The sequence below is a fragment of the Megascapheus bottae genome, chromosome 8 (genome assembly GCF_031878675.1).
Source record: "Megascapheus bottae isolate mThoBot1 chromosome 8, mThoBot2.hap1, whole genome shotgun sequence".
NCBI classification, from domain to species: Eukaryota; Metazoa; Chordata; class Mammalia; order Rodentia; family Geomyidae; genus Megascapheus; species Megascapheus bottae.
The window spans coordinates 44998784-45011091 of NC_143516.1; the positions used below are offsets into that span (position 1 = coordinate 44998784).

The 12308-nt window shown below is 36.0% G+C and overlaps 1 protein-coding gene across 3 annotated transcripts in view; it reads left to right on the top strand.

Annotated features, from left to right (window-relative positions):
- Ascc3 (activating signal cointegrator 1 complex subunit 3) overlaps window positions 1-12308 on the top strand; it is a 246784-nt gene that overhangs the window by 217374 nt on the left and 17102 nt on the right. For all 3 annotated transcript variants that reach the window (XM_090338378.1, XM_090338376.1, XM_090338377.1), the window contains one exon: window positions 528-752. In XM_090338378.1, coding sequence (XP_090194504.1) covers window positions 528-752 — 225 coding nt within the window. The remainder of the gene's footprint in view (window positions 1-527; window positions 753-12308) is intronic.

Consider the following 12308-nt stretch of genomic DNA (forward strand, 5'->3'; position numbering starts at 1 on the left):
TCAAAGAGCCCAGAGAACACTTAGTTTAGAAAGACTTTATATACACTATGAGAGAGATCAGATAAATTGTTCACAACTAATTTTTTCCTCTAGCATTGGAACAGATCACTGTTTCCTAAACACCATATGAAGCAGTTGGTTGCATGTAGAAATATCTATATTTAAAATATACGTCTTTGAATTCTGTTTTATACTCTTGTCAGAAAGATGTCTACAATTTCAGAAATGTATGGAAGCTAAGACTCCTGATGGAATTGATCTCTCTGTGGGAGGAAGGAGATTGTAGTGTATAAAATTGCATATAAAAATGTGTCATGCCAATAGTCGTATGGTTTATATTACCTATGTAGATGCAATAGTGTATCGTGTCTATTGGATATATTACATAGTTCTGGCTTTTGCTTATGATTTAATGATAGAATAGAACAATGCAGAATTCTAAGGCAAATTGTTATTTCTATTTTTCCTAAACTGTGTTTTAAGTTAGTAGGTAAAATTTGAAAGTACATGATTGTTATGTTTTTTAGGATGCAGAAGAATATACAGATTTGCCAGTAAGACACAATGAAGACCACATGAACAGTGAACTAGCAAAATGTCTTCCTATTGAAGTAAATCCTCATTCATTCGACAGCCCTCATACCAAAGCACATCTCCTGCTACAGGCACATCTTAGCCGAGCCATGCTGCCCTGCCCAGACTACGACACTGATACCAAAACTGTCTTGGACCAAGCTCTCAGAGTATGTCAGGTAGGAAAGTCATCCTTGGCAAATATATTTTCTTCTACCTCTTCTACCCCCATTTGTTTTGTTTTGTTTTTTTTTCTTTTGCCAGTCCTGGGCTTGAGCTCAGGACCTAAGCACTGTCCTTGGACTTTCTCAAGGGTAGAGCTCTACCACTTGAGCCACTATGTATGTGGTACCAAGGAACCAAACCCAGGTCTTCGTGCATGCTAGGCAAGCACTCTACCATTAGGCCAAACTCCCAGCCCTACCCTTTTTTCTTAAATGGTAAAATAAACTCGTATTTTTTACATTATTTTAGCACTGTTGAGAAAAATGTATTAAATGAAGAATTTCTAAAAGCAAAAAAGCAAATACAGATACATTTAATATGCCAATTTCAGTGGCCCATTTAACTAAAATGTACTGAAAGCAAAATACCTTTCTATAAATTGAGCATTGAACAGTCAAGAGCTTCTGCTACTATAGACTTCCTCTCAAGACAAAGAATACTGTCAAAATTCAATGCAAGTGGGACTTGTTGGCAACATACCTATAATCCCAACACTGGGATTAGTAGATAGGAGGACTGTGAGTTTAAGAATAGCCTGGGTTAGACTTGTCTCAAAAAAATTAGATTTCTCTAAAAAAAAGAGTGTGGGGGATGTCAAAGGGAGATAGTAACTGATGTAACCTAAATATAATAAAGCACAGTGAAACAAAGATACAGAAAAAGATTTTTCATGTCATTAAGAGCTAGCTGATATTATTTAAGAAAAAAGTTAAGTGAAGGGAGTTTTGAAAGAGGGATATTCTAAACACTATGAATAACAATTGCCACAGCTCTCATGTGAAAGAAATTACTAGGTGTATTCAAGGAAAATCAAATATGGAAAGAGTAAGAGAGGAGGGATATCAGAGAAAGTGGTGTCATTGCTTAGAGAGTTTGTGGACCATGGTAAGTATTGTAATGTTTACTTGGAGTGAGAAGGAAGCCATTGGTTCACTAACAGTGATGACGATTCTACCAATCAGCATTTTCCATAGTAAAAGTCAGGTATCTATTGTTTCACCGATATGTTTTCCAAGTAACAAAAAAAATTAGTGAAAAAAAAACATGGTATAGTTGACATTTTCTAAGTTACTTCAATAACCATCTTAATAAAAATTAGACTTATTTACCTAAGTCCTTTTTCAAATAATTGTGAATCTTGCTCTTTGATTCAAGATAAAAACTTGACAAATGGTATTTCTTGAAGGTTGCTTGTATTGTGGAACTGAACCTGTATCAATGAAGTTTCCTGCCTTAAGATCTAAATAAGAACTACTGATAAGCAATCCAATTGAAGATGAGACTAATGAGAAATGATTGAATTCTAGATAATCTACTGAATGGATGAGTGATTCCAGAGCTTTTTTTTCCCCAGTGCTGTTTACTGGGAGGAGAAGATTTTAGAGAAGGAAGTATGCCAAAGGACTTTAACTCTATATTGTACCTGTTTTGGATATTCCTATAATGAAAAACACTTTTTTAAAACTTCAAAAGATTTCAGGTGTTGCCTAAAGATAGGGGAAAATCTGTGAAGATATGTCTACAAAGATATATGATGTCCTTTGTAAAATTAAAGGCTTGAAAATAGCTTGAAGTACTTGCAGGCGGTAGAGCACTGCAGAATGCTGCAGTTGTATAACAGATACAATCTAGATAAAGATAACCCTGAGAAAAGATATAGAGGGATTTAACAGTAGCTATCTCTGGGTAGCAAGATTTGGAGTGCTCTTTTAAATTTTTCTTCGTTATGCTTTTCTAACGTTCGTGAACATTTTACATGAGCCTTTAATATTTTTATTGTCAAAAATAAAAATGCCATCTTAAAATGGCAGTATTTCCAAATACAGTAAGCACAAGCTCTCTGACACATGTTTATGACTAACATATGGTTTATTTCTCCAGGATGATGAGTTAGCATTCCTTATTAGTCACACTTTGTAAACCAAGGTTAAAGTTTTAGCTGAGGCTTTTGATACTCGTTTGTGCTTCATGTAACTTTTCCTCCTTAAGAAAGGATTGGATAGAAGGTGCAAGAGGAAATTTTTCTACTTGCACATATGTTGGTTTTACTTTCTAATCTAACATATATATCATGTAAAAAATGTAATGCATACTCACTGATGTCTTGTTTTTCTGCAGTCTACCAATAATGCTATTAAAAAAGAAATTTTCAAAGCAATCTGTTTTTAAGTTTACCATTTGAGGAAAAGAGTCAAGTTATTTTTATCTCTAATAGATCATTTTATATGTATTTTCTTGGGATGATTTATAGTTTACTAAATATTATTTATACTTTAGTAATATTTAGAGAATAGTGTACCTTAATTATATAATAGTACACTTTATTATAAATAATTTGTAAAAACAACATCCTAAAAAGTAAATCACCCTGGGTAATTACCTCCTTGTGGTGCAGCAAACCCAGAACCTGTATATATGGTAGTTTATGCTCTGCCACTAGCTACATCCCCAACCTTTATTGTTTGGGGACTGAATCTTAAAATGCCCCTCAGTCTAGCCTTAAGCTTGTGATCCTCCTATCTCTACCTCTCTGGTGCTGAGACTTCAGGTGTATGCTATCACACACTGGAAGTGATTATGAATTTGCCTTCATAATCATGAGGGCTTTTCGTATTTATTAAATTTTTAAGACTTGTTTTCAAGTCAATCTTTTATTCTGAAATAATTTCAGACTTTAGTTTTATAAAGTGCTGCAACTAGATTTGTCTTATTTTTGATCCATATTCTTCTAATGTTAACTACTTACCTCAGTATAATAACTGATTACCTTAGTTCTGACAACTAGTTTATCTACCTAACTCAGATTTTATCTGAATTTTATTCCACTAATACTCTTTTTTTGTTCCTGGATCTTTAATTGTTGTGTCTCCTTAGGATCCTTGTCTTTCTTGGTATTTTTAAATACTACTAATTAGTATCTGTTTTGTAGAGATACTTTTAGGTTATATGAATATCCTGTTTCTCATCATATTCTCCTATTTTATTTTCAGCATGCATTGTTGATATTTATCCAAAATAATTGCTAGTATTATGATTTTTTATTTCCATCATTCCTATAATAAACATGGGTGGAAATATATCCTTCCTAATTTAAATTGGATTCACTATGTATGAGTACCAAATTTTACCAGAATATTTGGAAGACTGCACTGCATCCCTGTACCCCCTACTACCCATCAAATATAACTGTTAGTAGTTCCCCATTAGGCAGACCATCTTAACTGTAGTAATGGTGATAAGCACTCACTGAGGACTTTTTTTTTTTTAATGGGTAATGGGGCTTGAACTCGGGGCCTGGGCACTGTCCCTGAGCTCTTCAGCCCCAGGCTACCATCCTACCCTTGAGCCACAGTCCCACTTCCAGTTTTCCCACTTTCCTGTGGTTAATTGGAGATAAAAGTCTCAAGTTCTTTAATTCCTGGGCTGGCTTTGAACTGCAATCCACTGAGGATTTTCTTTATGCCACTTTCTGTTATGATTGCTTTGCATTGTACTGACTTGCTTGCTGTCATAGTGCAATTATTAATCTCTTCAATTTTACAGATGACTTTTAAATAAACCGTACCAAAATCATAAGCAAATCAAAAGCTGCCTTCAATGAATAGGCTAGATATATCATGAAAGTATATTTTATTCTTCAAAGATAAACTTATAGCCTCAAGATCTGGTGCAAAGTTATTGTAAAATCACAGAAATTTCTACATTGTTTTTCTTCTATACCAAGAATTCCTTCTAGGTTATGAATATTTTTAATTGATTGTTTTCAATGTATACTAAATCACCTCCATTTAATTACTCTGATTCCCCTTTCAACAGTCTGCCTATAATTACTTTAACCAATTTCTAAGAGGGACTTGTTAATATGATTGAATATTTGTAACTGCTTTAATTACATCTCTCTGCAGCATCCAGAGTTGTGCTGTTTGCCGTTTTGGTAGTGACTGCTTATGATCTTTCTCAAGTTTTTATATTATACTACACAGACCCAGAAATTAACAACTTGCTTCATCATATTCTCCCTTAAAACTGAAATTGAGGGCCGGGAGTTTGGCCTAGTGGTAGAGTGCTTGCCTAGCATGCACGAAGACCTGGGTTTGATTCCTTGGTGCCACATACTTAGAAAACGCCAGAAAAAGCTGAGGCTCAAGTGGTAGAGTTCTAGCCTTGAGAAAAATCCAAGGACAATCCTCAGGCCCTGAGCTTAAGCCTAAGACTGGCAAAAAAAAAAACCTGAAATTGAAAATAACAGTTGATACAATCATAGAAGAAAGATGTTGTCATAATTATAAGAGAACCTTTATCATAAAAAATCATATACACGACAGTAACTTCTGCATAGATTTTACTAGTAAACACATATATATGTTTGATATTCCTCTTCCTTTTTAAGTTTTATCTTCTCTGCTTAATTTAAGTGGTTAGGTTTTTTAATAGCTAACACACCACCATTAAAGTCCCCTGGGTAAATTCTTTATTATTCATCTGCCATTTGAGTGTGTGTGTGTGTGTGTGTGTGTGTGTGTGTGTGTGTGTATGAGTGAGAGAGAGAGAGAGAGAGAGAGAGAGAGAGAGAGAGAGAGAGAGAGAGAGCGCGCGCATGCAGGCTCATGCCTCCTCATACTAATCTTTCTTGAAAAATTTCAAACTCCTGTTAACAGTAGACAACTCAGTGTTCACCTATCTCCAAAGGAACTATCTATTACTCAAAAGGTGGTAGCGTCTCCTCTTGACCACTGAAGATGGATGTAAAGATCTATTTTCTGCATAACAAGGCGAACGATGGTATGGATGGTATGGATAAATTACATGTTTCCATTTCCCTACTGAAGTAGGCCAAGGTTAACTTGACAGCTGCTTTGAGAATATTCAAACTATTCTAGGTGAACCAATATTTAAAAGAAACACCTTTAAGAAACTATGTTAACTTTTCATTCATTTCATGGATTTTTGCATTCAATATAAAGGCCTTTCTTTTTCACATAAAAGATTATATAAGCTACATGTCCCAATTCTGTCTAATAGACTTTCTCATTTATCAATAGCCAAAAAATAACTGTATAAGAAATGAAATGTAGTGGCTGGGAGTTTGGCCTAGTGGTAGAGTGCTTGCCTAGCATGCATGAAGACCCGGGTTTGATTCCTCGGAATCACATACATAGAAAAAAGCCAGAAATGATGCAGTGGGCTCAAGTGATAGAGCTTTAGCCTTGAGAAAGCCCAAGAACTGCGCTCAGGTCCTGAGAAAAAGGAAATGCACTCATTACCTTACTTATGTGATTGTAAATCTTCCCCCATGCTCATCATCTTTACAATAAATACACTTAAAAAAAAGAAATGAAATGTATTTTACATGTCATGTAACCAAAATACTTTACTATAACATTCCAGTTGTTGTTGAGATTAGCATTGGATCTTAGGTGTGTTAAGCATAACTTCTACCACTTGAGCTAGCTTACCACACCTCCTGGCTGTTTTTCCTTTAGGTTGGTTTTCAGCTTTAGCTTTCACTTTTTTCTCGAAGCCAGCATCATCCTGCACTCCTTCTACCTCCACCTCCCATGTAGGATTATGACAAGTAACTCACATTTGCTGCAGCCCATATAGAAGCACTACTACACATAGATAATCCCAGGAGATAGAATCGCCATGGGGCAATGCCAGGGTGACCTGTGAGGAGTGTTTACATACATGTGCACTAAGCGCCAGCCCAGTAAGTTGGCTGTGTATTGACCAAGAGGTCATTTGGAGGAATGGGTTAAGAAGTTGTAGAATCAAATACAGTTAGCATTGAAAATAATCCAGGTATTGCTGATATTAGTGAAAGAAGTAGTTGGTCAAATCCTTAATGGTATGGTGCTATTACGAAGGATCCTTCTACCCACAGCTCCTCTTCTCAGGCACACATAACACCCTTTTCCCACTTGGGTCTACAGGAAATAAGTAAATAGATAAATAAAAATAAAAACCATTTTGATATAACAAATATCACATAAGATTCTGTATATCATTCTTATTAGACTACTTTCAAATTGCAAGTGCTTATAATTAGAACAAATGAAAAGATTGGCTTTAAGTAGTAGATACACCGCAGTAGGGTATATCTTCAAAACATTTTGAAGCTTCTTCGAAACATTTTGATTATAAAGGAAAGTGATATGTCCATTTTATAGATATATCTGAAGGACTGTTAATACCATGAGTGTCTATATCATGTAGAATATGCTGGAAACTCATTTATAGCTATAAGGTTTCTGACAGTTCCCAGGCACCAGTGGGCCAGGCCTGTAATTGTAACTACTCAGGAGGCTGACACCTGCAGAGGATGGATCATGGTTCAAAGCCAGCATGGGCACAAAACTTTGTGAGACTTAGCTCCAAGTAACTACCAAAATGTCAGCAGTAGAGCTATATGGCTCAAGAAGTAGATTGCTAGCCTTGAACATAAAAGCTCGGTTAGGACAATGTCCAGGCCCTGAGTTCCAGCCCTAGAATCAGCAATAATTAATTATTTCACCTTTTCCACTCTAGCTCCTTCACAGGAAATGAGTGAAAAGGTAGATTTATTGCATATATGTCTTAAGTATTTGTGTCTGTGTGTGTTTCCACATTATTTTAAAGATTTTTTTTCTTGCTAAATCTGGATTGACTCACAACATATTATAATCCATTTATTGCGAACATCCATGGGCTTTCTTACATGCATGGAGAACAGAGTGAAGTCTTTCTTTATAATTTCGTTTGTTTCCTGGCCAGATTGTCAGGAGCGTCTATCTTGCCATAGAAGCCTGATGAAATTTTATTTAAAACAAATAATTCTAAGTGAACATGATCCTAAATAATGTTTTCTTCCAGTTGCAAAGATCCATGGTATGGAGCATTGTCATAGTCCTGCATGCCCAAAGTTATAATTTAACTCCACCCAATAAACTACCACACCTCAAAGGGAAATGGCAAAGCTGACACAAAATTTAGCCTGTCCAAAACTAACACAAATGTGTGGGTTTTGTGATATTAAATACCTTTACTTACTCTAGTGGATTTACAAGCATTCTCCCCTCAAGGACTATAATACAATTTAGAAGGAAGTTTCCTCCTGGGTGACTTTACCTGTAAGCTTTTGTATGACAATTTGGTGATGGTTTATTGATGATATGATGGTATTACGAAGGATCCTTCTACCCCCGGCTCCTCTTCTCAGGCCCACATAACAACCCTTTTCCCGGTTGGGTCTATAGGAAATGAGTAATGCTTAACCCATTTGTGTGATCAATTCACTTAAGCAGCTACTGTGAAATGTTAATCACAACTTTAATTTGTACTGCATTAGCATTTTGATTAACTTGTAGGCTTGCTAGCACACTTGAAGCACTTTTACTCATAGTTACAGCTCGGAAATGACTTTTTGATTAATTAAGTTTGTTAGACAGCAGCTGAGCTTCCTGAATGCTAACCTTCTGGGGGTAAAAGTTCAGGAGAAAGTTGCTATGAACAACTGTTGCTATTGAAAAAAGATTCTTAGAAATGTACTTACAGCATTTTAATTATTGATAAAATATTGTATCATTACTTGCAACTGACCTGAACCTCTGAAGGAGAGTGGCTTGTCAAGAAAGCATTTTTTCAGAGCTTCCCATCATAGCAAAACTTCTGGGAGCTCTTGAACTAAATAGTGCATTTTCTAACAGATGTCTTACAAGTAATGTTTTAACAAGCTTCCTAGTTTAAATTTTGATAGTTTTTTTTTGGTAGTTTTTTAAATAAACTTTTAATTTTAGAATAGTTTAGATTTCCAGGAAGGTTTCAGAGAGAGAGTACAGTGTTTATTTACATGATGAAACTGCTTTTCTATTAGTATTTACATCTTATATATTAATAAGATATGTTTGATATAATTGATAAACTGGAACTGATACATATATTATTAACCAAAGTCTATATTTGTTTGGTGTTCCTCTATCTGTAAGTGCTTTTCTTTTTTTGTTGAAGAATCTTATTCTGAATACTACATCAGTTAACTTTAGTCTTGGTGTCTCTGGACTTCTTTGCTTATGAGTTTTTTCTTGTTTTTGATTTTTTCTCTAGTATATTATATTTTTGTGACCTTCCTTTCACAATTCAGTTGATAGATTAATGAAATCCTAATACTTCTTTTTTTTTTTGTCATAGGTCTTGAACTCTGGGCTTGGGCGCTATCCCTGAGCTTTTCAGCTCAAGGCTTCAGCCCTACCCCTTGAGCTTCAGTGCCACTTCCAGTTTTCCAATGCTTAATTGGAGATGAATCTCATAGTCTTTAGTGCCCAGGCTGGCTTTGAACCACGATCCTCAGATCTCAGCCTCCTGAGTATCTAGGATTACAGGTGTGAGAGCCACTTCACCTTGCTCACAGAATTTTTAAACTCCAAGTTTAGATTTTAGGAGGAATATTTTATTTTTTCATATATTTTTATTGTAATTAATAGATGGGTTACTAAAAGCTCTGGAAAAACTAGAAATCCATGGAACATTCCTCAATCTAATAAAGGCTGTGTATGAGAAACCCACTGCTAATATTACACTTAATGGTGAAAATCTAAAGCCATTCCCTCTAAAATCAGGAACGAGACAAGGATGCCCACTCTCTCCACTACTCTTTAACATAGTACTAGAATTCCTAGCCAGTGCAATAAGGCAAGAAGCAAGCATAAAGGGGATCCATGTAGGGAAAGAGGAAATAAAACTATCCCTCTTTGCAGATGATATGATTCTGTATTTAAAGAATCCTATAGACTCTACTCCCAAGCTCCTTGAGCTGATTCAAAACTTTGGAAGAGTAGCAGGCTATAAAATCAACCCTCAAAAATCAACTGCCTTCCTTTACACCAACAGTGAGAGGAATGAGGCAATAATCAGGAAAGAAACTCCTTTCACAATAGCCTCAAAGAAAATAAAGTACCTAGGAATTAGCTTAACTAAGAATGTAAAGGACCTTTTTGATGAAAACTTTAAAACCCTAAAAAAGGAAATTAAAGCAGAACTAAGGAAATGGAAAAATCCTCCCATGCTCCTGGCTTGGAAGAATCGACATTGTGAAAATGACAATTTTGCCAAGAGATATCTACAAAATCAATGCAATACCCATCAATATCCCAATGTCATTCTTTAAAGAAATAAAACAGGCAATCCAAAATTTCATATGGAATAATAAAAGACCCCGTATAGCAAAAACACTTCTTAGCAGAAAGAACAGCACTGGAGGAATTTCAATTCCAAACTTTAGACTCTATTACAGAGCTATAATTCTCAAAACAGCTTGGTACTGGCACAGGAACAGGCCTGAAGACCAATGGAATAGAACTGAGGACCCAGATATTAAACCACAGACCATGGCCACCTAATCTTTGACAAGGGAGCCAAAAAAAAAGAATGGAAGAAAGATAGCCTCTTCAATAAGTTGTGCTGGCAGAACTGGTTAAGCACCTGCAGAAAACTAAAGTTGGATCCTTCTTTGTCACCTTGCACTAGAATTAACTCCAAATGGATCAAAGACCTGGAGGTAAAAGCTGACACACTGAAAACTTTACAGGAAGGAATAGGAGATACACTAGGCCTCCTTGGCACAGGTCGAAACTTTCTTAATAAGGACCAAGAATCACAACAAATCAGAGAAAGGCTGGATAAGTGGGATTGCATTAAACTGCAGAGCTTTTGTATGGCAAAGGACATAGCTAGTAAATTAATTAGGAAGCCTACAGAGTGGGAGAAAATCTTCACCAACCAAACAATGGACAAAGGCCTCATATCTAAAATATATCAACAACTCAAAAAATTGAATCACTCCAAAACTAACCTCCAAAGTAACAACCATCCCATTAAAAAATGGGCCAAAGACTTAAAGAGAGTCTTCTCTGAAGAAGAAACAAAAATGGCCTATAGACACATGAAGAAATGCTCAACATCTCTGGTCATAAAAGAAATGCAAATCAAAACAACTCTAAGATTCCACCTCACTCCAGTTAGAATGGCCAGGATCAGGAAAACGAATAATAACAGCTGCTGGAGGGGATGTGGCCAGGAGGGATCACTACTACACTGTTGGTGGGAGTGCAAACTCGTTCAACCACTATGGAAAGCAGTGTGGCAGTGCCTCAAAAGGCTAAGCATAGAACTCCCCTATGACCCAGCAATTCCACTACTTGGCATTTACCCAACCATCCAGAAACAAGGGCATACTAAATCCACTAGCACAACAATGTTCATTGCAGCACTATTCACCATAGCAAAGATATGGAACCAACCTAGATGTCCCTCAGTTGATGAGTGGATCAACAAGTTGTGGTATTTGTACAGAATGGAATTCTATGCTGCTGTCAGAAAGAATGACATCACCCCATTTGTTAGGAAATGGAAAGACTTAGAAAAAATCATTAAGTGAAGTAAGCCAGACTCAAGGGAACTTAGGCTCAATGGTTTCCCTCATTTGTCATAATCAGTAGAAACCTTGGGTTCTACTAGCAGAGATCTGCAATAGAGCAAAATCTTGATACATAAGGCCATATAATGTGAAGCTAATTGAAAGGACCTCCAGGATATTGAAACAAAAGCCATATAATGAATGATTGTTGTCCTTCATGTACTATGTTGTCTCTCATCTCCTTTGCTGTCCCTTGGTTATCTCATATTGTTATAGTATCTCACTTTGTTATCTGATATATTGAATTTATTTGTATTTGGATATTTGAAATTTGATAGGGAAGGGGGGAAAACCAAGACCGGTGGGGGATGTGGGAGGGGGAGGGAAATGGGTACCAAGACATGTGAAAGGGTATCAATGTATGTGAATTAATGCACCTTCTATCTGGCAAATATCATGTAACCCTTTTACTAATTACAATAAATAAATAAATAAATAAATAGATGGATTACATGATATTTGCCAGATAGATGGTGCATTAATTCCCATACATTGATACCCTTTCACATGTCTTGGTACCCATTTCCCTCCCCCCGACTCCCACCCCTCATCTTGTTTTCCCCCCTTCCCTATACAATTTCAAATAACCAAATATAAATATATCTGATATATCAGGTAACAAAGTGAGATACTGTAACAATGTGAGATAACCAAGGGACAGCAAAAGAGAGGAGAGATAACATAGTACCTTAAGAATAACAATCATTCATTATATGGCTTATGTTTCTATATCCTAGTGTCCTACTATATGGCCTTTTGTATCAAGGTTTTGCTCTATTGCAAATCTCTGCTAGGAGAGCCCAAGGTTTCTACTTATTATGACAAATGAGGGAAACCATTGAGCCTAAGTTCCCTTGAGTCTGGCTTACTTCACTTAATATGATTTTTTCTAAGTTTTTCCATTTCCTAACAAATGGGACGATGTCATTCTTTCTGACAGCAGCATAGAATTCCATTGTGTACAAATACCACATCTTGTTGATCTACTCATCAACTGAGGGACATCTGGGTTGGTTCCAAATCTTTGCTATGGTAAATAGTGCTGCAATGAACATTGTTG